The 24,607-nt window shown below is 47.3% G+C and overlaps 1 protein-coding gene across 1 annotated transcript in view; it reads right to left on the bottom strand.

The window, feature by feature from the left end:
• The window catches only part of LOC111157040 (cordon-bleu WH2 repeat protein), a 184,277-nt gene that overhangs the window by 21,062 nt on the left and 138,608 nt on the right, over positions 1–24,607 (bottom strand). Inside the window, exon 11 of the mRNA XM_022518251.1 lies at positions 7,602–7,911. Coding sequence (XP_022373959.1) covers positions 7,602–7,911 — 310 coding nt within the window. The remainder of the gene's footprint in view (positions 1–7,601; positions 7,912–24,607) is intronic.

Here is a 24,607-nt window from a genome sequence, read left to right as displayed (position 1 = left end):
ATTTACAAGTGTTCCTGTATTTATGGAGCTTCAGAGTTCTAGAATCACCATGTCCCCTAAAAATAGAATAGGAGCCATACGTAGAATTTAAAATCTTGTGGAAAAAAAAAATAGGAGAAATAGGTGAGATTAATTTTAATTAAGTACTTTAACTTCACTTGTATTACACCTTAATTAGTATACTTGATTTAACCCAATACTTATGCCACATTATTGTCATTACGTATTATCATGTAGTTAATATGAAGAACTCTTTTCTTTACCCCAAAGTCTGTGTCTTCTACACTCCCACACATCTGCATTTGGGTCAGCTGCCTCAAGGGCTCAGTAGCCGAACACGGACAGAGCAACTGTATGGAGCAACCCAGCTCTGCAAAGTCTGAAGTGGTAAGTATGCATGTATGTATGTATTTTTTGAGGGTTTTTTGTTTGTTTGTTTTTGTCTTTTGTTTTGTTTTGTTTTGTTTGGAGTGGTTTTTAAATGCTCCTTTGTAAACGTAGTTACATGAAAAGTATCTGGGTTTTAGGATGTGTTAAATAATTCTAGGTACTCTCACAAAGTTCTAGGGTTCTAGAAGGTCTGAGATGCTTCTAGGTGCTGCTGGTCACAGAGTTCCTGCGGTTGTAGAGTCCTGGGGCCCCCTGGCCAGCACCAGCCAGTGGAAAGGCAGGACCCTGTCTCTTCCAGCCCCTCCACTGCCCCACACACCCTCAGTTCCTCGACGTGACCAGAAACTCATGCCCTATAGGGCCCCACAGGTCTCACTGCTAATGTCCTCATGCCTACCACCTGCTGTCAGCTGGGGCTGAGATGGACTTGGGGATGGCCAGGAAGAGGATGGGGGGTGAGGGGGATGGCAGGCAAGACAATGGGGGGGCCTCCCTTCTCCTGAAGGGGCTCCACCTTCTGTCCTTTGTGGCTCTAATCCGCTTTCAGTGGGGTCCTACCTTTAAGGAACACAGCCTGAAATGCACTTATCCAACCTCTCACCTACTCCTGGCTGCTGTGCGGATGTTTCCAAAAGGCACCCAGAATTTACAGTCCCACGATGTTGATACTCTGATAGATACATTGTCCGATTACAGCAAGACTGTCTTGGGGATTCAAAGGCTTAGAAATAACACACATTCCACTGTAATGCCCCCCCCCCCCAGGAAGGAAGGAGGCAAAGTCCTCTCTGTTTTCTCCCCTTATCACATACCACTGTACATAGACACATTGTTTCTTTCCAAAGGCGCTACAGAGTTTAAAGAAGCAGACAGTCAGAGCTAGATACAGAGTATACAAATCAACAAATCACCTTTCTATTCTTCCTCAGGCAGTTGTGAAAACCTAACTTAGCAACTAACAATACCAGCTGTCATGTTTCGAAGGCTGCCAGTACATCAGGCACTCTTCTAAGAGGGAGAGGTCCTGCATCTCTCCATGCACTAAGGAGATCGATGCAAGGTCAAGTTTTTGGTGCAAGGGCAAACGAGCAGACATGACCCCAGGCAGTCTGATTCTAGACTTTTTCCTCTTCACATGGAGTTTTTCTTTAAGTTTCAGGAATGTTGGCTCAGGCCATATACAAAAGGAAGATGCATCTGGGAAGAGATGTTTAAACAAATCTGGGAGGAGATGAGGTCCCAGGATATGACTCCTGCCCTGGGCAGAGCTGCACCCAGGGCCACTCCCAGGTGTCCCCAAAATAAGGGGCGATCATCCCCTGTGCATCTGTGTTTTTCTGTGCTCTTGGGCTGAATTCTTCCTTGGGCTTGTTTACTGGCTGCGCTAAAAGTCTAGAGGAAAACGCTGGGAATGTGTTGTCCCCAGTTTGCGTTAAGTGCACAGACTTATTTTGCAGCAAAAGATTATAATTGGATCCAACCGAACGACTTGATGGAAAACATCATTTGCAGATCACAGCGCATAAACGGTATTCCGATTATTACCAGGCACTCACACTTGCTCTTTTTTAGAAAACCAGTATTTATTCTTGAAACTCTTGAGAATTTGAAACCCTGGTTCCAAGGGCATTTAGGGGAGCCCAGCCAGTGGGTGGCTGTAGCAGCCGGAGCAGGGCCTCGGAATCAAGTGGAGGGAACAGAGCCGTGAACTTTGTCACTGGACTGAGTAGTTCCAGAAGGACGCTTTAAGCTGAGGCCAAAATGACAGGAGCCCTGGAGGAAATCGTACTTGACCTCCAATTTGTCAATACGGGACCCGAGGCAACCCTAGCCCAAGCCGTTCCGATGGCTTTGATGTCTACAGGGTGTAGATAAAGGAAGAAGAACCAAGCAAACAGGGACCTCACTCCGCAGGGTCTTCTCACTCAGGTCACAAAGGGTCTTATGCTGTTGCCACCAGCATTCTGTGACTACCTGAGTGACAGAGGGCTGGCAAAAGGATAGGGTCCTTGGGCAGAGTAGAAAGCCACAAACGCTCCCTTATCTTGCTGGGGACTGGCCCCTGGGTACATATGCTACAAGCTGTGGGTGGCTGAGACTGTGGAGGACAACTTTGCCACCCCTCTGAATGCACCCCAGCCTGGCCAGGTTTGTCCACACCTCCCAGGGCTTGGCATTCAGAGGATGGCCTGGTCTCCCGGCCATGGCCATGCCCAGATCATTGCTTTTGGCCACACAAGAGGAACATCCTTTCTTACCCGCAGAAACTAGGTATCAGAATCACGCAGGGCAGAGCCAGAAAGGCTGGATCTGGGGACCAGCAGGTGGCACGGAGAATAGGGGTGCCATCTCCTTGGAGGAGAGGTGAGGCACGTGCTTCAGGGCCACAGAGAAGTGTTGAGTGAGTGCTGCTGCCAGGTCCCCGTTTGCCCTGCCTGTCCCCCCACCCAGGGGGTGCGGGATGTCAGGAAACCGGGTCTACCTTACTGTTTCTCTCATCCCCGTAGAACACGGGTGCTCCTGTCCAGTGTTCCGATGTGGTTTTCTGTCCAGGTGGCTGAGCTCAAGGCCGCAGCTCCACGAACAGTGCTGGGTTCTGCTCTCACACAATTTCAGCTTGATCCGGGATTGGCAACCCCCTGCCCCAGCCTGGGTTCTCATCCCACTGAGCCTGACCACGGGCTGCTCTGGACCCCCGAAATGGGCCTGGCTCACCCAGGTTCTGCAGACTGGACCTCTGACCCAAACCTGGTGCCCACCCCCCTCCACCCCTGGGTCTGGCCCCACCTCATCCTGCCCCCTCCAGCCTTCCCTGCCTTCTTCCTGCTCAAGCTCTCAGTGCACCCGGAGCTGCAGACGGGACCACAAGGCGTGCCTCTGGAACACACCATGTTCATCCAAAGAGATGTTTTCTCTCCATATCCACGCAACAGAGGGGAGTACTTTCCCCTTGACAGTGTGGACAGTGGAAGGCACAGAACAGCATTTCTAAAGCAGTGCTTAATAGAGCCTTATCCCAGGAACACTGGGAGGCAGGACAGAGGGGGACTATTGAAACAGGCTGCTTTCCTGCAGGATTTGTAAGAGACTTTCTTATTTCACGAAGAGGAGGCTAGAGGCAGTTGCCGCACGTATCTGAAGATATTTTCCAAGAGCTGTCTCACAGGAGACACCTGGGCAATGACAAGGATATTCCAAAGCTGGAAAAGAGCAGGCAGAGGGGAAGGGTCAGGGCGCCCCTTAACACTCAGTGGAGAGCACATCTGGGAGCGGGGCCGCTCAGCACACAGACCTGCTTGGTTTGGCTCGACTGTGTGCCTTGGATGCCAACATTTAAAACTTGGGGCCTCCCATAAAAATTTGGATTTCTGGCTTCTCTTCAAAAGCCGGCCATGCTGGGTCCGCGATCCCTGCGGCTAAGTCTGGAAGAAGGGAGCAAGGATGCCTTCGAGAGAGGACAGAGACTTCGGGGCTGCTCCCTGTCGTCGCTCACCTTCATTCTCTGCCTGGCCCCTGTGAGCCTTTGAGTGGAAACCCTCGCTTTCTGCCTGCTTCTCCGTCACTCCGAGCTTGATGGAAAATCATACTGGAGATGAGGATGCGACACCACACCACAGTCTCGGAATCGCTCTAACTTGTCAGGGGAGTGCAATCCTGCAAAATAAACTTCTTCGGTGTTCCCGGACTCCATATGGATGCTGGAGGGGAGACTGCCCCATGTACAATGGCAAGCATTTCTCTGACTCCACCAGGATGTCCAAGAATTCAACTTGTTTCTGACACTAAGGACCCAGAGACACCATCCGACCCCACAGGTGGCGGGCTCAGTCCCACCGGGCTGCCCCCCCCACCCCCACACTTGAGACCCCAGGCTCCTGCTTCTGACCACTGAGCACTGCAGAATGGAGGCTCCAATGCCCTCCTCCTTAGGTTCAATTAATGTGCTAGCATGACTCACAGAAGTCCCAGAAAGGCTAAGGTTGGCCAGTTTATTAAAGGACATCATAAGGGATATGAACCAGAAGAAGAGATGCATAAGGAGAGGTAGGGGAAGGGTCTTCCATGCTTCTCCAGGATCAGTCTCCCCAACCTGCTGGTGCTCACCAACCCAGAAGTTCTCCAACGCAGTCCTTTTGGGGTATGGAGGCTTCATTGCATCATCACGATTGACTAAGTCCCTGGCCATTGGCTGATCTTATCTCTAGCCCTTCTCCCCTCCCAGGAAGGTCAGGGAGTGGTGCTGAAAGTTCTACCTTTTAGTCACTTGGTTGGCTCCCTGGGCAAGCAGCCCCCATCCAAAGGTGCTTTCCAAAAGCCATCTCGTTAACATAACAAAAGGCCTTTATCACTCTCAACACTCAGGAAATTCCATGGTTTTGGGGAGCTGGCACCAGAAACTGTGGATGAAGACCAACTATTTATGAGGTTTATGTTTTTGTCATTTGACCAAATCGATATTTCTTATGAATTGCAATATCGCACTAACTATGGTCATTCCCTAAAAAGTCCAAGGCAGAGTGTGGATCTCACTCTGAGACAGACAGTGGGATAGCACAGACAGGGCTGGGAGGCTCAGAGACCACCTTCATCTTCCTTAGACCGCTGGGCTTTTGGAAGCCCAGAGAATTCATGGTGCCCCTTTCCTAAGCTAACAGTAGTAATTTTGACAATGTTCCTATCTGATAGCCAGGCAGTGCGTACTCTACCCCGCACACTGGGCATTTATAGGCTTATCACACCCCTGAGAGGTAGGAGGCGTTATCTGTGTGTGCACAAGCAGACCACAGGGCCCACAAAGTTATGAGGACTCGCAAAGGCCAGGCCACTACTTAGCGCTGGCCGTGGGTCGGTCAGAGCCCCCTGGCTCCCCACCCTAAGACTCTCAAATTCCATGGCCCCCCAGAGATGAGGGCAGAAAAACATGCCCTACTCCCTGCTGGGATAAAGGATCAAGTTCCAAACACTCCATGATTATCCTGGCTGTGGCCACAGGCAACATTAACTCTCCTATTTGGATAGGAGCCAGCAAGATTTTACATCAGGGGTCAATGCCAGCAAAGCAAAGGATGACTAACATGAGCATCCCTAGGGGCCAGAATTAAAAATGTCTGATTAGCCTCAGATGTAGGGCTCAGGTGTGCAATCACCATGCAAACTCACAGAACAGACCTGGAGATTACTGTAGAAGGGACTTTTTTTTTTTTTTTTTAATGTTTATTGGATGAAGAATGAAATACCGTAATTTTTCTCTGCTGTCATAGATGCAAACAGCACAGGCTAACACGCTGTGTGTGTGTGTGTGTGTGTGTGTGAGAGAGAGAGAGAGAGAGAGAGAGAGAGAGAAGGATGAGGGTGTGGGGGAGGAAGGGAGCAACTGCTACCTTCTAATTTCCTGTCAGATGAAATACAAACTTGGCCTTGAAATGGTCCATAAGATGACGAGCTATACAGTAAAACTGTTAGAGGGTGTAATTAGCAAATGGGCAATGCTCACAATAAATCCTGAGGTAAAAGAAATCAAAATAAATTATTACTGACACTGCAATGACATTAACCAGGTAAAGATTTGTGTGTTCTATGGACAAAGTGGGAGTTAAACATGAAAAACACAAAGGCGTTCACTTGTTTTGGTGATCGAGTTGTGAAGTTTGGGGGAGCATTCTCCTTTTTGTTAATATTTCCATAACACTGTTTGTGTGACTGGTTCTTGAAATTATCTACAGGATGAAAAAACTGATGGGCTGCAGAGAATTAACCTTCTTCTTAGAAGAATGAAGAAAGAGACAACGGCAATGGGGTGCTGGGACAAGGTCAGACAGATAAGCCAGGTCTACAGAACAGAGAACGGGGGGCATATACATAATCCAAAGTAGGGCTGGGAGTCAGTGTGAAAAAATAGATTTCCTTCTCCACATCACATCCGAAAATAAACCCAGGTAGTTGAGAAGCCCAAATGTGAGAAAGCAACACTAAACTTTTATAAGAAATTCAGATAATCTTTAGTCCTTCAGGGTATGAGAAGGGTCTCTTAAAATGCAAAGACTATACACACTCAGGAGAAAAGGGTCAAATTTAAGAATATTAAAATCAAAAAGCAATTTTTATGCAACGAGAAGACAAAGTTATATTCAAGGCACAGTCTTAAAGACTCCCTGTGCGGAGTAAAGAATTGATTGACAGAGTGAGAAGAAATCAGTGACTTTTTTAAAAAAAGTAACGTCCCAGTTTTTTGGTTTTTGTTTTCTTTTGTTTTTTTGTTTTTTGTTTTTAAGGGCAGTCCCTGGGGGTGCCTGGGTGGCTCGGTTGGTTAAGTACCCAACTCTTAATTCTGGAACAGGTCGTGATCTCAGGTCATGGGATCTAGCCCTGAGTCAGGCTCTGTGCTGGGCGTGGAGCCTGCTTGAGATTCTCTCTCTGCCTCCTCCTCCATCCCTCTCCCCATTCTTGGGCACACTTTTCTCTCTCTCAAAATAAAAAATAAAAAATAAATAAAATTAAAAAGGACAGTCTGTAGACAGGCAAGTCGTGCAAGAAGACAATCAAGGTCATGATGCACCTGTGACAAGATGCGCCTTCTCACTAATCAGAAAACTGCGAAAAGCACGTGACATGCCACTGAACACTTATACGTGTGAGAAGCGGCGGTGTACTGATCGCAGGTGTTGGTGCAGGTGTGGATGTCAGGCCGTTGGAGACCACTATAGGGCCTGTAAACCCAGACACTCGTTTTGGAGAGCAATTTGGCGATAGTTCATAGTTGAGGATGGGTTTTCCTGGATGTGTTCTAATTTGTCCTCTAGAAAGCGCTCTGTGTGTAAAAGGAGACATATGTCCGACTTCCTCATTGTTTCCAGTGCTGTGGAAAACCAGTATGACCTAAGTGCCCATTAATTAAAAAGTAGAAAAATAAATGAACTCATGAGACACATATCATCACGGATCGATGTTAAAAACACGATGTTGAGTGAGAAAGGACACTGAGTATATGGCACCATTTATATAAAAGGAAAAACAAGCCAATCTTGGGTACGACTTATAACCACCGACAAGTCTAGAAAGACTCTGAAGACCGGGTTGTGGATCGCGAACCCCCACATCTGGGAGTGGCAACTTTGGAGGGCGCCTGCCACGCGTTGGCCGCGTCACCGTGAACAAAAGACCTTCCTCCCCGAAGCTAGGATGCCCCCCCCCCCAGCTATCCCCTCACTCACCTTGGATGCCAGTTCCCAGAGCTGTTCCTCTCCCATGTGGGGCTCTTGTGGGGACCCGGTTCTGGAGTTCCAGCCAGGTCCTGGTCACTGCCGTCTTCCTGGTCTGTGGCCCACTTATCTTTGGATTTCAAGCTGTCGTGTTGGGAGTCCAGGGAGATGATGTCTGAGGGGGAGCTCACCACTCCAGAGTCCTCAGCTGTGTCTTCTGATGCGAAACAGCTGCTGACAGACACTGTCTCCTCGGCCTCAGAGAGCACCGGCGGGACCCTGTCTGTGCCGCAGGAACTGCTGGGGCCCAGGGGCAGGCTCACTGGACAAGACATGGCAAGGACAGGTCAGCCAGCACGTTTCCACACCAACCTGCCTGACTCACCTGCGACTGGAATTCAGGGCACAAGGAATCAAGCAAGACCTGTTCCAACCCAACAGCTCCCTCCAGAAACACTTTAACTTGGAGGAACCGAGGCATGTATGTGATCGAGAGCAAAACTCCCTCAAAAACCACATTACGAGTCAGACTTTTGGACTTTTATCCCCTATCTGACTCTGGGCAAGCATATTTAAAAAAAAATCCAGAAGAATGACACAGTGGACGCAGTTCTGCGAAGTTGTTTTAAAATGAGTTCTTTAAAGAAGAACATGATCATTCCCGAATATAAACAGATTTATAAATAGCTAATACTGTTTGGGAACTTCTGACAAATGTTCAGTATAAACATCTGAAATATTAAAGGTGTGCTGTGTTGGCATCTGGCCCCCTCTTCATTTTTATTTTATTTACCCCCCCCTTCACTTTTACACATGAGACTGGGAGATCTGGTCCCAAGAAGAGGTGATCTTAGAGGATCACCTCCAAGAAAAATGAAAAAGAACCAGAACAAAAGTGTGTTGGGTGGAGGTCCTCGGGCCCCCTGAGCATTAAGTGAGCTTTACCACAGCAGAAAAAATGAGATTTGCAAGGATCAGAGTCCCACGGAACTTAAATATTAATGATGGGGGAACACTGTAGCCATTTGGCAACCCTACCCAGCAAGCTCTTCAGACACAGATGCATTAAGCTTGCAAGTAGAGTGCGCTCCCGGGTTCTCTGAAGTCACTGCTCGCTCCACGCCCAGAGGAGGACAGGAGCACCCAATTTTGGACTGGCTGCCTAGCCTAGCAGGGATGTGTCCTTTTAATTTCATGTAGAAACAGATTTTAAACTTCAGTATCTCAGCCCTGGTGGGCCAGGAAGTAAAGGACTATGTTGTGTTGGGAGTATCGTGTATTTTATTTATTTAGTATTTGTAATTTTTTTTTTTTTTTTTATTTTGTTTCAAACCTGTTCTCTGATACAGAGCTGCTGGGCGCCTATTGTGAATACAGGCTATAGGCGTTCCCAGGGCTCACTGCACATAATCAGGCACCGAGACAGGAGCCAGCGTCCCTGTCCTCAACCTCGCCATGGCTTTCATGGGACAGCACACTGGCAACGCAGAATTAACAAGCCCCAAACAGAGCCAAGGAGAACATTCCACCAGGGGTTGGCTTATTTGAGATCCCAAGCAATAAAATAAACAAAAGAACAACAACAACAAAAAAAAGACATTTCACAACAGAGCTCAAAAGTATAGACCAGAACACAAAGGAGGAATTGTTGAGAGAAGCAGAAATGCACAAGGCAATGTGTCCGAATGCAGTGAATGCGTTTGACAACCTGCCTTCCCTAGGCGTTCCTCCTGGCTTTTGTTGCCCGGCTCTTAATGAGAGGGTAAACAGAAAGAGGAAACAACTGCCTCGGGACCAGGACAGCCAGACCCTCCCTGTCCCTGTTCGCTGATGAGCTGTCGCACCTTGAAGGCTACCAGCCGTGCTGCCCACACAGAGGGTGACTCCACCCCGCGATGGCATTCCGGGGACCCCGCTCAGAGGGGCGCCACCGCACAGCCATCAACGGCAGCCCAGATGGCCAAGCCAGACCCGTTTCTCTGCCTTCCCTTTTGTCACTGTCGCACAAGTAGGTCAATTAAGTTCACACTTTTTCTTCTGTGTGGTGTAGGACACCGGGGAAGAGCAAAAAGATTTCAGGTCACGGAGACCTGCATTCGAATCCCAGCCGAGCAGCTGAATGGCGGCTAGGGCAGGGGTCTGGATGGACCCATCTGTCTCAGTTTTGTCTGGGAGGAGGCTCATGGGCCACCACAGGATTGTGGGGAGGGCTCGGCGTGATGCCCATCACAGTGCAATGGCCCTGGTGTGCCTCCAGAACTGGCGGGGGCGGGGGTGGGGGGCTGTGGGGGTGTGTGTGCCAAGATGGGAAGGGCTCTGTGATCAGACTCAGGACAAAGATTTCCAATCCAAGAGTCTTGGTAATCTGGGGACACATGGCTGAAGAGGGGACAGATGCGCACAGAGACCGACGGTGCCATATGCTAATACCAACTCAAGGTGCATTTGCACAGGTTGAATACGGATGGCTGGTCAGAGGGAGGGGTCAATGCACAGCAGGTACCAGATAGGTGCTCCGTGCAGCCTGGGCCCCCTTCTTCCCCCCAGCATCACTTCCCGAGTGGGAAGTAACCCCAAGGGGTCTGCTCCCCGAAGCTGACCTCTCAACGGGTCCCACCCACAGTGGGGACATTCTCCTGACCCACACAAGCCCTGGAAACTCAGAACGCATCCCTGGTGGACGGGGGACTCCAAGCCCACACGGCCCCCTTTCTCTCCAGTTATGAGATCCAGAATGCCGGTCTGGGCTTGCTTTATATCCTTCAGAAGTTTTGAGAGGAAAAAAAAAGTTGAAAGTCACTGCTCTACATTAAGGCAACTGCAAACCTAAACTGACAAGGTGTGAGAAGGCGTCTGGAGCGCGTACGTGTGAAACTATTTTCACAATATATACACAATTAAGACCGCAGTTACTGGAGCTCCCCTCTTGCCCAGGCGAGCCCTCCACTTCTCATGGATCCTCTTCCAGGGCCTGGCTAGCTGCATCGTTGAACCCACTAGGCAGGTGTTCAGTGAACAGCCCCCCACCCCCCCACCCCCTGCCCATGCACCATGCCTGGGGCCAGAGAGCCGGAGCTGGGCAGGAGTGTAAGGGCAGTCCTGCTCTCCGGAGGGTGGTCACACAGGCATTGGAAGGACGGGTGCATAAATGCCGAGGGACAAGGAACGGGAGCAATGCCACATGCAGCAGGTGGTGGGGACGTGTCCGCAAGGACGGGAGGACAGAACGATGGCAGTGATGCGGGCACTCAGCCCAGGGGACAGGCCAAGCAGAGAGAGAGCGGCAGGCGCAAGGGCTCAGACTCCTGTGAGCGACTTCCGGCCACACTTCCTGGGGAGCCGTCAAAGACGGCACCGATTTGGAGATAGGAAGGACCCTTCCTGGGAGGATCCAACCTGGCTCATTGTGATTTTCATGTCTGTCTGCAGTTCTGTCAGTCTGAGAATCTTTGCTTGGGATCAGATACCCCCTCCTCACTCGCCCTGCCCCGACTTCCCCTTTTTCCTCTGCTGGGCTGGTTTCTGCTATTAACCCTGTGAGATGTAACATGTTTTGACAATTTCTGAATAAGATAAGGGTGCGGGAGACTTTTTGCCTTATCGATAAACAGAAGCCCCAAACATTAAAGCTTGGAGGTGCTTTGGCTGTCATGAGATTGGGGCCTTCTAGATCCTTCTGTGCACGCCTCACCTCCCTCACTTAAGTCCCTGATTCCATGAAGCCAGTGGTCCAGGGACCCCAGCCTGACATCCAGGGGCAGATGGATGAAGGCTGGATTAAGAGCCTGAATCCCACATTGAGGTCCAAGTTCTGCTCTGAACTTGGAATAGCCTTTCCCCTTTCTGTAAAATAAGCGGGTTCTGATGAGCTCTAAAGTCCCTTCCAGAAACAGAATGCTACCATTCTCTGAAATCCTAAATCAAAATGTAAGACACAAACATTCTTCGGATAATTGACTGGTGACTAACTAGGAATCATAAAAGGAATACGACAACATTGATATCCTTTCCGCTGTCTTCTGTTGGCCCTAAAAGTGTAGCTCATGATTTCTGAGTTAATTAATTCGCTGGCAAGTTTGCTCTTCTCTTAAGGTGTGAACAACATTTTGGAGCTAAAAAGTTATGACAAGATTTTTGCAAATGTGAAAAACACACTTAATTTATCATTAGCAGAAGCCTAATACAAATTCATGATTAAATTCTCTTCTAAATGAACAGCCGTAAAAGCTGAATAAGAAATACTAACCCTTCAACGGACGAATGGATAAGGAAGATGTGGTCCATATACACTATGGAGTATTATGCCTCCATCAGAAAGGATGAATACCCAACTTTTGTAGCAACATGGACAGGACTGGAAGAGATTATGCTGAGTGAAATAAGTCAAGCAGAGAGAGTCAATTATCATATGGTTTCACTTATTTGTGGAGCATAACGAATAACATGGAGGACAAGGGGAAATGGAGAGGAGAAGGGAGTTGGGGGAAATTGGAAGGGGAGGTGAACCATGAGAGACTATGGACTCTGAAAAACAATCTGAGGGTTTTGAAGGGGTGGGGGGTGGGAGGTTGGGGGAACAAGGTGGTGGGTATTGTAGAGGGCACGGATTGCATGGAGTATTGGGTGTGGTGCAAAAATAATGAATACTGTTATGCTGAAAAAATAAAAAATTAAAAAAAAAAAAAAGAAATACTAACCCTTTCATTGTCCTCCACCTTAACTTTATGATGGCATGGTTCAAATACCATTCGATCTAAACGAGAGCTTCAGGAAATTTCTCTAGCTAAGACGTAAGGAAGAAAATGCTCATTTAAGGTTCCCAATTCCTCAAGGTGAACACCATTGTGTTCCATTTAATACGAGTTTCATTGAGTTTTTCTTTTACAAAGTCACCAAAGAAAATTTCAAACACTACATCTAAGGATCTTCCAAGGACTTTTGTAACAGATTCAGTTTTGAGTGATTTTATTAAATGCAAAGGAAAGATCACGTGCCCTGCGGTATTGTTCACTTTCTGGTCACTACCAAGGGAGACTTCCCAGGGTCACGTCTGCCACATGGATGAGGGCCAGAGAAAATGTCTCACAGGCTTCTTCGCCATCTCACATGCCATTCACAGACAGGAAGCAATGCTCCTCCTTTATCTCCATCTACTGTGAATTAGATCCCTATGTTCTAGATACTGGGAATAAAGGCAAAAATAAGGGAACTCCTGGCAAAGTGCCCAGGAACCAGTGGTGCGAACTGGTAGGTGCATGTTAGTAATTTTCATCATGTACATCCCCTAGTAATTTTGAACCGACCACTAAGTACTCCTAACATTTTTAATTGACACAGGAAAATTTCCATTATGAGTTCAATAGGTTGCAACAGAAGTAATTTCTACTGCACTGTAAATATTAATACTTTAAAAAATGTTTCCTCCTTCCTTCCTTCCTTTCTTTTTCTTTTCTTTTTTTTTTTTAGAGAGTGAGAGAGAGCATGAGAGGGGTGGAGGGAGGAGCAGAGGGAGGAGAGAGCACCTCAATCTGTCTCCATGCTCAGTGTGGAGCCTGATGAAGGGCTTGAGCTTATGACCCTGAGATAATGACCTGAGCCAAAATCAAGACTCAGACACTTAGAACTGACTGAGACACCCAGTTGCCCCCAAAATATTTCCATTTTTAAATGTAATCAAAGGAATCTGAACGAGACAGTATTTTGATACCCACAAGCCCCTATGTAACAGGGAGCGAGCAAATTCTTTTAACAGGCAGTGTTTCGGAGTATCTCATTTTTCCGGTACTGATTTCTGTTCCACGACTGCGTACCATCTCATCCGTTGAACTACTTTACCCTTGAGAGCTTTTTATCTTAATCACATTTCCTTGTGATTTTTATGTCCTCTCACCGTAACATGGCAGTGTTAAATTCTTTCTCGACATGGAGTGGTTATCCCTGTGATAAGTAACAGAAAGCACTCAGTACAAATGGCATAAATATTTTAGAAATTTTGACACTTGTTTCAACAAAAAGGTAAAATTCCATTGAAAGAGTCTCTTACAGTGAGCTAGATGAGGTTTTTTTCAATTAATTCCTTTAAAATGACTGGATTATTTATCGCTAGCATGGGGCAGGGTTTGCCATAAATGGAGGCTCATACTTTTCATTCTTACTGGCATTAAGCACCAGGAAGCCTTGTTCACATGAATAAATACAGGTCAATTAAGCCTTTAAACTCTTCCTCTGGTATATATCACTTAATTGATCTTTCATAAAATTTATGTTTAATGAGCTGTAAGTCAATGACTCAATTAGATTCTTTATCAGTTCAGCTGGAAAGAAGACTTGGGAATCACCTGATGCTCAAAAGAATCTGCGGACAGGTCCTTTGACTTCTTACATGCTCACTCCTCTAGCAAGAATTCCACTGGGCCTTCCGTCAGGCACCAAGAACAGGTCTGCCCATCTCAGAGAACCGCACACAAGTGGGATTCCCGATGGCTGAGTATTACACCTGTGTTTTGTGAGGGAGGAGAAGGGTGTTCCTACAAGTGGAGGGGGGCAGGGGTGCTGGCACTGAGGCTGCCCCCAGGTGAGCTCCCAGGCACCTCACTTAAGAACAAATACAAAAACGGAGGCATAACCTCTGGGAATGGATTCTCTTGGAAAGTCTCAGTGTTCTCCAAGGGAAATGCCTCCTCCAGGTTAAAACTACCCATGCAGGGGCGCCTGGGTGGCTCAGTCAGTTAGGTGTCTGCCTTTGGCTTAGGTCATGATCTCAAGGTCCTGGGATCGAGTCCCACACTGGGCTCCCTGCTAGGTGGGGAGTCTGCTTCTCCCTCTGCCTTCCACTCCCCTGTTTGTGTGCACTCTCTCGCTCTCTCTCTCAAGTGAAGATATATTTTAAAAAACCACCAACACACACAATACAAGTCAGGTTAAGAGCTGGGGTAGGGAGCACATAGAGAGTGCCCCAGGAAGACAGAAGTGGGGCTGCTCTTTCTAACAAGAGCGGACGTGAAAGTGACCACTGAATGAAATCTTAAAACAAGCATGGGGTGGGCAGGTGGTGTGCAGAAGGATCAAAGAATGTGTAGTGGCAAGGAAACTTGAGGCCAAATGGGAAATGAAATTGGTTGGGCTCTGTGTCGTCTCCTGGGCTGCATAGCATCCTGTCCATGTGGAGGTACATGTGTGCAAATGCTCAGGGGGAAGGGAGTGAAGAGGATGGGTGTAGAGGAGACCCTCTGTCACCAGTATTACATGGATCCTGCCTTGACTGGGGGCCCTATTCCTGCCTACCTTCTTCTCCTCTAGTTAATTCCTTCGGTAGTTTGCTCAAAAGTTCAGGTATTCATTCCTCTTCAAAATGACAGCTTCTCTAGTTAGATGGGCACTATTTAACATTTAACATCAGTGTTCTGGTCCAAAAGCCCCACAGACGGGGGCCTCTCGAAGATACTGCGTGGTGCAGAAAAACATGCAGCCAGTTCACTGGAGAGCATTATTATAGACACACACACATGCGTGCACGCGCGCGCGCGCGCACGTGCTTCTTCAAGAAGGTAGGATAATGAAGACTTTGAAAATACCCATGGATCTAAAATAGCCCAGATTCTCTTAAGAGTCAAGTCATGTATTCTTGGTATCAGTCAACCCGTATTTCTTTAGAGTTTAATCCTAATCCTAGAATCCTGATGTTCCCCGGAGAAACGGGGAGAAAAAGTTTCAGTTTCCACCACTGTAAGGCAGGGCTGAGTTACAATTACTATCCTGTAAGGACATATATAGGGAATAGATGTTGCTTTTGTCTGTCCAGCACTATCTCCCTCCCTGTTGGTGCTAAATGAAATCCTCCCTCTGGTGGATAACCTATTTCTCAGTATCTGGGAATATCTAACAAAACTGCCCCTACCTATCTAACAACCAATATCTAACAACTGCCATGGAGGGTGGGCATGAGGTGGACCAAAATCTGGCCAATTTAAACTGTGCACACAACAGTAGAGCCAAAGAAGGATATGTGAAGGACATGTGTCCTAAGCTGGACAAATCAAGACCCATCTCTGGACCTTCCCACCAGAGCTCCTGGGGAAGATGTTCTCATTGGGCTGGAGTCAATGGAATGGGGGAGTATTGGATAAATGGTAGTCACTTGGACTAGCACACAGAGAGAGCTTGTCCACAGATGGGGGAAAAACACAGTCCTATGACAGTAATTGGGTACTGGGACTCAGCCATGACCATAATGAGGATTCATCTCTTGCTATCCTCAGTTATGTGAGCCAAAAAACTCCCACAAAAACCCATTTTTCTTAACTAGTTCAAGACATGTTTCTGTCTCTTGGAAATAAAGAGTTGGGTCTAATCAATGTGTAAATTGCCCTGATATTTTCATAAATACACCTACATATTTGTTAAATATAAACACCATAATGTCAAATATATTTAGTATAAATATTAGATACATTAATGTATTTATTAATAGAGTAACTAGATATATAACATATATAAATATGTAATTTAAATATATAATATACAAATTAATTATAACATCATTATAAGTATAGTATATAAATAGAAAGTACAATTACAAATATACGTCTATTTTGCATTATGGGGTTTCCATTATGGGAAATTTTATGAAATGAGACAGTTGCATATCACATGGTTCTGTTTTCTAGATTTATTTTCCATTATTTGAGTTACATATTTTGGTAGTTGTATTTTTAAGACAATTTAATTTGGATCCAGTTTATTCTCTAAGCCCTCTTGTGTCTGAAGATTGTCTTCATTTAACCCTCATCCTTGATCATCAGTATGGCTAAATCCAAGCAAGATTCAGTTTACAATCTTTCTTCAAGACTGTATTCTCAATCCCTTCTTTTCTGGCATCCTGACTCACAGATGAGAATCTGTATGCTACCAGGGTTCTTTTGAACTATCTATAACCTTCTCTCTTGAAGCTGGTTAAGAATTTCCTCTTAATCTGTGAATATCAAAATTTCACCAAAGTGTGTCTGTATTTAATGCCCAAGAACTTTTTGATGTTTTTTTATTCATTTATTTATTCGCCTGCTCTTATTTTATGTATGTGATAATCTATTACAACTCTCTGAAGCAATGACAAAAAATATTTAAAGTTCTATTCTGTTTCCTAAATTAACTCTACTTTTTTGGGGGTTGGTTCTTCTGACCAGTTTGTTGCCCCTCTTCCATGCATTAAGAAAAAAAAAAATGTTTAGTGATTCTTGACTGCTTATTTTTTTTTAAAGATTTACTTTCTTATTTATTTTAGAGAGACAGAGAAAGAGAGAGGTTGCATTCCAGTGGGGGAAGGGAGAGAGAAAAGGAAAGACTCTCAAGCAGACTCCCCACCGAGTGTAGAGCCTGACATGAAGCTTGATCTCATGACCACAAGATCATGACCTGAGCTGAAACCAAGAGTCAGACACTTAACCAACTGAGCCATCTGGTGCAAGCATCTCTTGACTGCTTTCAGGTGTTTAAATGAGGGTGTCAATAACAGTAGGGAGTGGAATTATTTCACACATATGAACATCACTGTTTCCTTGGGCTACAATAGAAATCCCCATGGCAATCGGGCATGGTCAGAGTTCCATGGCGCAAAGAGGGAAGTCACTTTCTGGGGAGGACTCCAGTGGGATGGGGTGTGCAGTTTCTCTCAGCAGCCATAATGGTTCATAATGGCTGACTGTCCTTCAGCTAAGTTCAGCCATCTTAAAACTGAAGTTTCATTCTGTTGTCCTATGCCTGCTTTAGCAATAGGGATGCAGGATTACTCCTTTATCCTGATGTCTGGCTTTAAAGGTTGCCTAAAATATTAGACCATTGGCAACTTACTATCAGATAATATGGTCCAACCTCGACATTTGAAAGTCCTACGATGGTAGCTGGATGTTGACCCTCTGCACTGTCCAGATGGACATTTACGTATCTCCAATTTAATCCAATGCCCTCTGCAATGTGGGTATCATTATTCATATTTTGCAAATTATACAAGAAGCCTCAGCCAACAAATTATTTCATCTATCCCTGAGGATACATATTGCAAAAACATACTCTGCCAGACCCATTAAAGGGGCAAGTCCATTCAAAATCACACAAAATCACCTGTTATGCAAGAAACAAATTAAGTTTCTTTCGCCAAGAAATGGATTTTAGGGAGAATTCCTATACGTAAACTTTTCTAAATGAAAAGATTTTCTTCCCTATTCTATGGAACAAATCTTGATGCCAATTGTCCAAGGATTTCAGTATATTCTAAACTATGTTCGAGAAAAAAGCTCAATCCTTTTGTATATGTATATTTCTGGGGCTTCATTTCTGAAGGAAGCATGTACTTCATGCTGGCAAGAACAAAGCCGATGCTTTAGTTTTCATCATCAAAACAGAAACCCTGTCTCCAGTTCGTCTAGAATGTTAAAACACATGAATTGTATTTAATCAACACCTCAGAAAATTTGATGTTCTGGGACTTTCCAAGTTGCCAAGGGGCTCGATTTTGAATCGACTATGAGTCAGGTCTGGCGTGAAGCAAAGGTGAGTCATTTGCATTTCAGATAGGCAATCTAAAAAAATACAGTCCGTTTCTTCCGCTAGTTTCTTCCATGATCTATCCCTTATCACCAGAACTCTAGAGAACAAAACGTTTAGCTTTCTAGAACATTCTGTTCAGCCACTGCTACTGACCTAAGATTGGCATCAAAGTGACCGAATGAGGAACGTTTCTGGAGTATTACACAGAGCTGTTGTTAGCATCCATCATATACTCAGGCTTTCATAAAAGGAAACATTTTAATTTGTCCTAAAATTTAGATCTTCCTTTTTCCCTGTTTTGATTAAATGGACGTGTCATTTGACGAAGGGTTCTCCCTCATCTTCCTGTCCCCAGGCCTCCATCTTTTGTTTGTACCAAGATGGGGAGATCACTGAGTACAGACAAAATTGTCACTTTAATAAAACATCTCATTAGGTGTTCTTAAGAAAAACTAAACAGAAAAAAGAAAACTCTTTGCTTTTTTTTCATTCTTTCTGTAATGTATGTTAGATTATAAAGTTCTTTCTCCATTGGTCCGTCCTTCCATTTCCTTACTCATGGTTTCTGAAGTTCTACCATCTGTGACATCTACTAAACATTAACACTTCCAGCTGATGGGTATAAGAATATCTTTTTTTCCTTTTTCCTTTCGGTGCTCAGGCCTGGGGACCTGAGGAACTCCTGCCCTCCTTGCTTTGGTGGCTGGATGGGATCATCAAGAGGCTAAGGTTTGGGGCACCTGGGTGGCTCAGTCAGTTGAGTGTCTGACTCTTGGTTTCCGCTCAGGTCATGATCTCAGGGTCCTGAGATCGAGCCCTGCATGGGGCTCTGTGCTCAGCGAGGAGTCTGCTTGTCCCTCTCCCTCTGCTCCTCCTCTCCTCACTCATTTATAAATAAATACATACAATGTTAAAAAAGAGAGGGAGAGATAGAGAGAAGGACTAAGGTTTTTCTGTTGAATTGAGGCTACTGTAATGTTTTTTTCCCTCACCCTGGACTGACCAGCTTATAGTGACTTACTGAATTTTTCTCTTGGCATCTCTCTGTACTGGTGGTTGCTTCTTTCCACTCCTCTGTTTCAAGGCTGGGGGTCCCTCGAGGGTCTCCTTGCTTTCCTATGCTGTGACTTCGTCCTAATTTTCAGGCCAATACAATTTCATTTACTCTCTTGCAAGCTCAGAGATGCATTTAAAAGGAGGTTCATTATGTGAGTTCCAGCACCTGGAGATGCTCCAGAGCAGAAGGGGTTTTCGGGGCATTTCACCCACGACATTGCTGGTAACATAAGGAACCTCAACTTATTTTAACTTCAAATGTGCTTCCCACCCACAGTCCCTCTTGTCTCAGCGGCCATCCCCAGTTACCCAGGCTCAAAACCCTTCCTCCCTTCAGGGCAGGAAACTCAGAGGCTCGGCTAGAGAGTGGCGCAGGCAGATGGAGAAGCACGAGAGGGCCCCCTTGCAAAGCAGGATGTGGGGAAGTTTCCACCAGGAGAAGCCACTGAATAGGATATCAGAGTCGGCCATCACACGCATTCCCTGACGCATTCGCTCCCGCCCAGAAAACGACTTCTCTTTCCTCTTGAAGGTCTTCCTCCTCTGGGGGGAGGTCAAGCTCTCCCTCGTCCATGACCTCGGAGCTCTCTAGATGCTTGGGTCCCAGGCCTCCCCCCGGCCTTGCAATACCCATGCCACCATCATACCGTGTCTCCCTAGCTTGAAGGCACGCCCCTGCAGGAATGCAAGTGATTCTTCTGTCTACAGTGTCAGTGCGGACTCCAGGAAATGACACGGGTGGAGGAGACAGCAGGGCACAGAGTCAAGGCTGAGGCATGGCAAGACACAGACATGAAGGTAATCAAAGCTGTGATTACCATCAGTAGGCACTTGGCCTCACTGGACCACTTAGCTGCAAGCATCCGAGTCCCCTGGGAATAATGGTTCTTTTGGCCTGCAGCAGAATCCCCTGGAGGCCTTGTTAGAATAGATAGTTCAGCGACCCCTCACTCAAAGATTCAGAGGGTCTCAGGTAGGGGCCTGGGACATTCACTGTTCACATGTTCCCAGTGATGCTGGGGCTGCCGGGCCAGGTCTACACTTCCTCCAGCCTGTCACGGGCCACCTGGCCAGCTCGTGCTTCTCCCTTTGCTGAGCCGCACCTGGGAACGGTCTACATTTAAGCTTGGTAGCTTCCATCCCCTCCTCTTAACACTTCTTCATGGCTGTGTTTCAGAGACGGTGACTCCCCCCACAAAGGGTGCTGGAAGTAATGAACAGACTCATTAAAAAATTCCTCTTCAGTCCCCACTCCCAAGATACAGGGGCGTTTTGCTCCACAGAACGTTCTGTGCGATGACACCTTCCTCAAAACAGCAGAGTGGAAAGAATTACTTTTGAAAATTATATCAGGAGAACTTCGGAAAGACAATGAGGAAGTGACTTACAGACACAACACACACCCCACGTGGTTGTAAAATAGGCTCACAACAAGAATTAAAGAAATCACATCGGGGAGGGCTGAGGAACTGGTGGGGGGAGGACAGGTGCATGGAGCTGGTGCTCCTGGAGTCCTGATCTGGAGCAGGAGGTACGGAACAGGCGGAGAAACAGGACTCCAAAGTCACGTGGGTTGAAAAGGCTGTCACAGACCTAGTGAGACACACCTGGACAAGCTACCTGGGAAAGAAGCCTCAGCAATAACAGAGTGAAAACAGGAGGCTCCAAAGACCATGGTCTCACATTTCTTTCTTTCTTTTTTTTTTTTTTAAAGATTTTATTTATTCATTTGACAGACATCACAAGTAGGCAGAGAGGCAGGCAGAGAGAGAGGTGGAGGCAGGCTCCCTGCGGAGCAGAGAGCCCGATGCAGGGCTCGATCCCAGAACCCTGGGATCATGACCTGAGCCGAAGGCAGAGGCTTAACGCACTGAGCCACCCAGGCGCCTCACGGTCTCACGTTTCTGCAGCATTACCTTTCCCGTCAACGTCCACCCCATCGCTTAGCTGGCCGATTTGATGATTTCTGCCTTCCTGATCATTTGCAGAAATCCCCTGGTGTTTGGGACCGACTGAGTAGGGCAGACTGTAAACATGGCTTATTCCGCCTGGGTCTGGACTAACGTGGAAAACAAATTTCTAATATCGAGAAGATGCACTCACAGGTAGGTGCTTGTTTCAAGGTAAGTTCCCTCCGATAATTTTTAGAAATCATAAAATGCTAACATACCATCAGAAGTGAGTACTTATTCCTTAAAACGACGGTCGGCATCAGCGCCTGTCATTTTAGGAAACTTACATACAATTGTTTTCAGCCTTGTCCGAAGCCAACAGACTGCAAAGCCGGTAAATTAAGCATCTCCCACATAAACCACCTGTCTTACTCGCTGTTACAGTGGCTCCAAATAACTTGGCTTTATTGGCCAGAAAGCACTCATGTCAGCAAAACCCACTGATACCGAAAATAACCTCCCCGGAGATGCCAAGGCTCCAGCCTCCGTCATGAGGACCTGGCGCTGGGATTCCAAGATGGCTGCCGGCCCCCTGGGACGTGAGGGACCCACCTTGTCCTCGAGTTTCCGTCCCACTTAGAGACATTCCCCTACCACTGCACCTTATCGGACGTTTGCTATTGGGATTCTTTTGAGCTTTAAAATAAAGCTTTTTTTTTTTTCCTGTGATGTAGAGAGGGAAACTCAATTGGAAAAAAAAAATAACCACTCATCCCACGATGACTTTACATTTGGTTGCTTTTCCTTCTTGTCTTTATTTTTAAAGATGTTTTTATAACAAATACATTAAAAATTTCATTTTAAAAAGATTGTAGATATTTATGGATCTAGAGAGTGTGGGTGGGGGGAGGGGCAGAGGAGGGAGGGTGAGAGTCCCAAGCGGACCCCACATTGAGCACAGAGCCCTAAGCAGGGCTTGATCTCACGACCCTGAGATCATGACCTGAGCAGAATCAAGAGCCAGATGCTTAACCGACCGAGTCACCCAGGTGCCCATGTGTAAGAAAATGTAAGTATCTGGAGAAAAGCAGACCTATCACCCAATTCATGTCTAAGTACTTAATTTATACTCAACTGATTGAACGCACTCTTTCTCTCCCACACCTTTTGGATATGTTCAGGCAAACAGGGTATAGATGCAGAGATGGCCTCCAGCAAATCAGTCCCTGTCTGACTCTCTCATCTGCAGATGAGCAGAATCCCAATCCCTCGTGCAAGATCGCGTGGTGGGGACAGGATGCCAAGGCATAGGCAAGAAGTGAGGGCAGCACCTGGAGCCCACTGAAGGCTCCATAATAGCCGTTGCGACAAGTCTGCGGTACCTCTGAGCCATCAGTCTACAGGTGGATGCAATCACAGTGTCTCCCCAAACTGGCGAATCCAAGAACCACCTCGATCACATGGGGTTTCAGAGACCGGCGTCTGCAGACTCTGAAGAACTTCCTTAAGGTAGGGCATGCCTTCAAGCTCCAGGCCCAGGAGCACGGGAGGCCAGTGCAGGAGGAGGTCCCTGCCACCGGGCCAGCCAGCTGTCACAGGTGCACTAGTGTCAGGCAGAGGGGCAGCTGGCCGGGCCTTCAATGAGAACCACTCTATTCTGAGCCTCCTGACCATGTGGACAGCTCACCCTGGCATCTCAGTTCCGTAGTGGAAGGCAGAATGCTAGCCCAGCTGGGTGACAGGTGGAGGGGTTCGGGTGGCAAACCTAGGTGGCGAACACTGCTCACCATGAACCTTTGCTGACACCCATTTCTGCAGGTCTGAGAAGGTCAGCAGCAAAGAGCCCATGTCTACCTGCCTGCGGTGCCTCTGTCCTTCTGCAGGGGCTCAGCCTCGCTTCCCCTTTGGGGCAGTTCCTGCCCCAGGCTGGGCCTGCATGGTGCCCTTGTGTCCGCCCTCCAGTCCAGGCCACACCCCTGTGGTGTGTGCTCACGAGTGCTCAGCCCATCACCCTACATGGCAGCTGGCACATGAGGGAACATCCTTAATGCTGATGTGTGAGAAAGTTCCAGAGAGGCAGGGGGCGCTGCTGAGTAAGTGGGAGCACCTCTGTACCCCTCCTGACTGTCCACTCCCCATGCTTCGGCTCTGAGGTTGGCATCAGATCTATCCCCGCAGACAGCCTGAGAGGGCTGTCATTTACCTGCCGTGTCCTCTAGTTCTGGGGAGATCCCCCTGGGGCCAGTCCTCCATGTCCCCTCTGGAGGTTCAGATGGGTTTGCTTCCCTCTGGCTCTCCTGGTCCTTTATGTGCACTTTCCGTCTCAACACCCCCCGGCCCACTCCCTAGAGAGAGCACCCTGGGCCCTCCAGGTCCTTGCTGGATGCAATGCAGATGCCTTGTCCCAATGTGCATCGCACAGATGCTCCATGGGCATCACCCTCCTGATGGACACCTGCCTCAGCTCCACGAGATGCCGCTGACAGCCTGTCTCGCCTCAGGCACGGCAGGGCACTCTGAGCACTGCGCCAGCCTCCAACTGCCCCCTGAGCACTGTCTCCGAAGCCACTGAGAGCAGCCACACTTGCTCGGGCTGGCAGTCCTGCGTCTTCACAGGTCAGATCTACCAGGGGAAGGTCAGAGCCAAGGTTCCCGTCTGCGGGGAACTCGCTCATGGAGAGAAGGCATTGCCACTGGCTTTTCCAAATCCGAACCCAAGTCCTGATTTTCCCATTTCCCGAAATCTCACTGAACTCTTTCTAGCAACAGAAAAAAAAAAAAAAAAAAAGGTCCCTAAGTAGATAGAAGTTCATTTGCCATTAATTCCTCTGCATGTTTCAGTTATGTGCTCTTCTCTGGACAACCAGATTTTCATAATTAAAAACCACATTTTCCCATGACTTCTTACTCCCAGATTCTCAGGTCTACCACAAACAGATTTCTTCAATAAGTTGTTTCGTGCGCACTAAGGGATCTTTAAATTCAACACACACAGACACTTCACTGCTTTTGCTGCCCTGAGTATTGGGCAGAGGCAGAAGGATTATTCAAAAGCAGGGACTTTGGCTGTTTGCTGCTCTCTCTCTCCAGCAGACACTGGTTTTTAGGCCCCCATCCAGCGCAAGCAGCACAGATTTGCAGTGAAGATTGTCTGTCCCGAGGTGCTCCCTACGAGGCTGAGCACGCGTGGACCTCCTCTTGGCTCGGACTTCAAAACCAATGCCGACGGTCTGCAGAGAATGGGGAAAAGCACGATGCTCTGGTCCAGGTCTGTATCTGACTGTGAGGCCCAGGGGAGAAAGTTGCTTGAGAAAGGTCACCGGCTCATTGATCATGCTGGGTGAGGTGTCCTGATCGCCCTGTGCTGTCCTTACCCATGTGCGACCTTCTTGCAACCCGCCCTAGAAATGGCTGGTCCCTGACGCTGCAGTGTCTTGAATTTTACAAATAAATCTTCAGTCATTTCGTTCTGGGGCAGGTGAGTCCAGAGGGCGATAGAGCTGGGGATTATTTCAAAGTAAGCAGTGG

Source organism: Enhydra lutris, unplaced genomic scaffold, assembly GCF_002288905.1.
Source record: "Enhydra lutris kenyoni isolate GAN:26980312 unplaced genomic scaffold, ASM228890v2 scaffoldscaffold51, whole genome shotgun sequence".
NCBI classification, from domain to species: Eukaryota; Metazoa; Chordata; class Mammalia; order Carnivora; family Mustelidae; genus Enhydra; species Enhydra lutris.
This window is presented reverse-complemented; position numbering and strand designations above follow the sequence as displayed.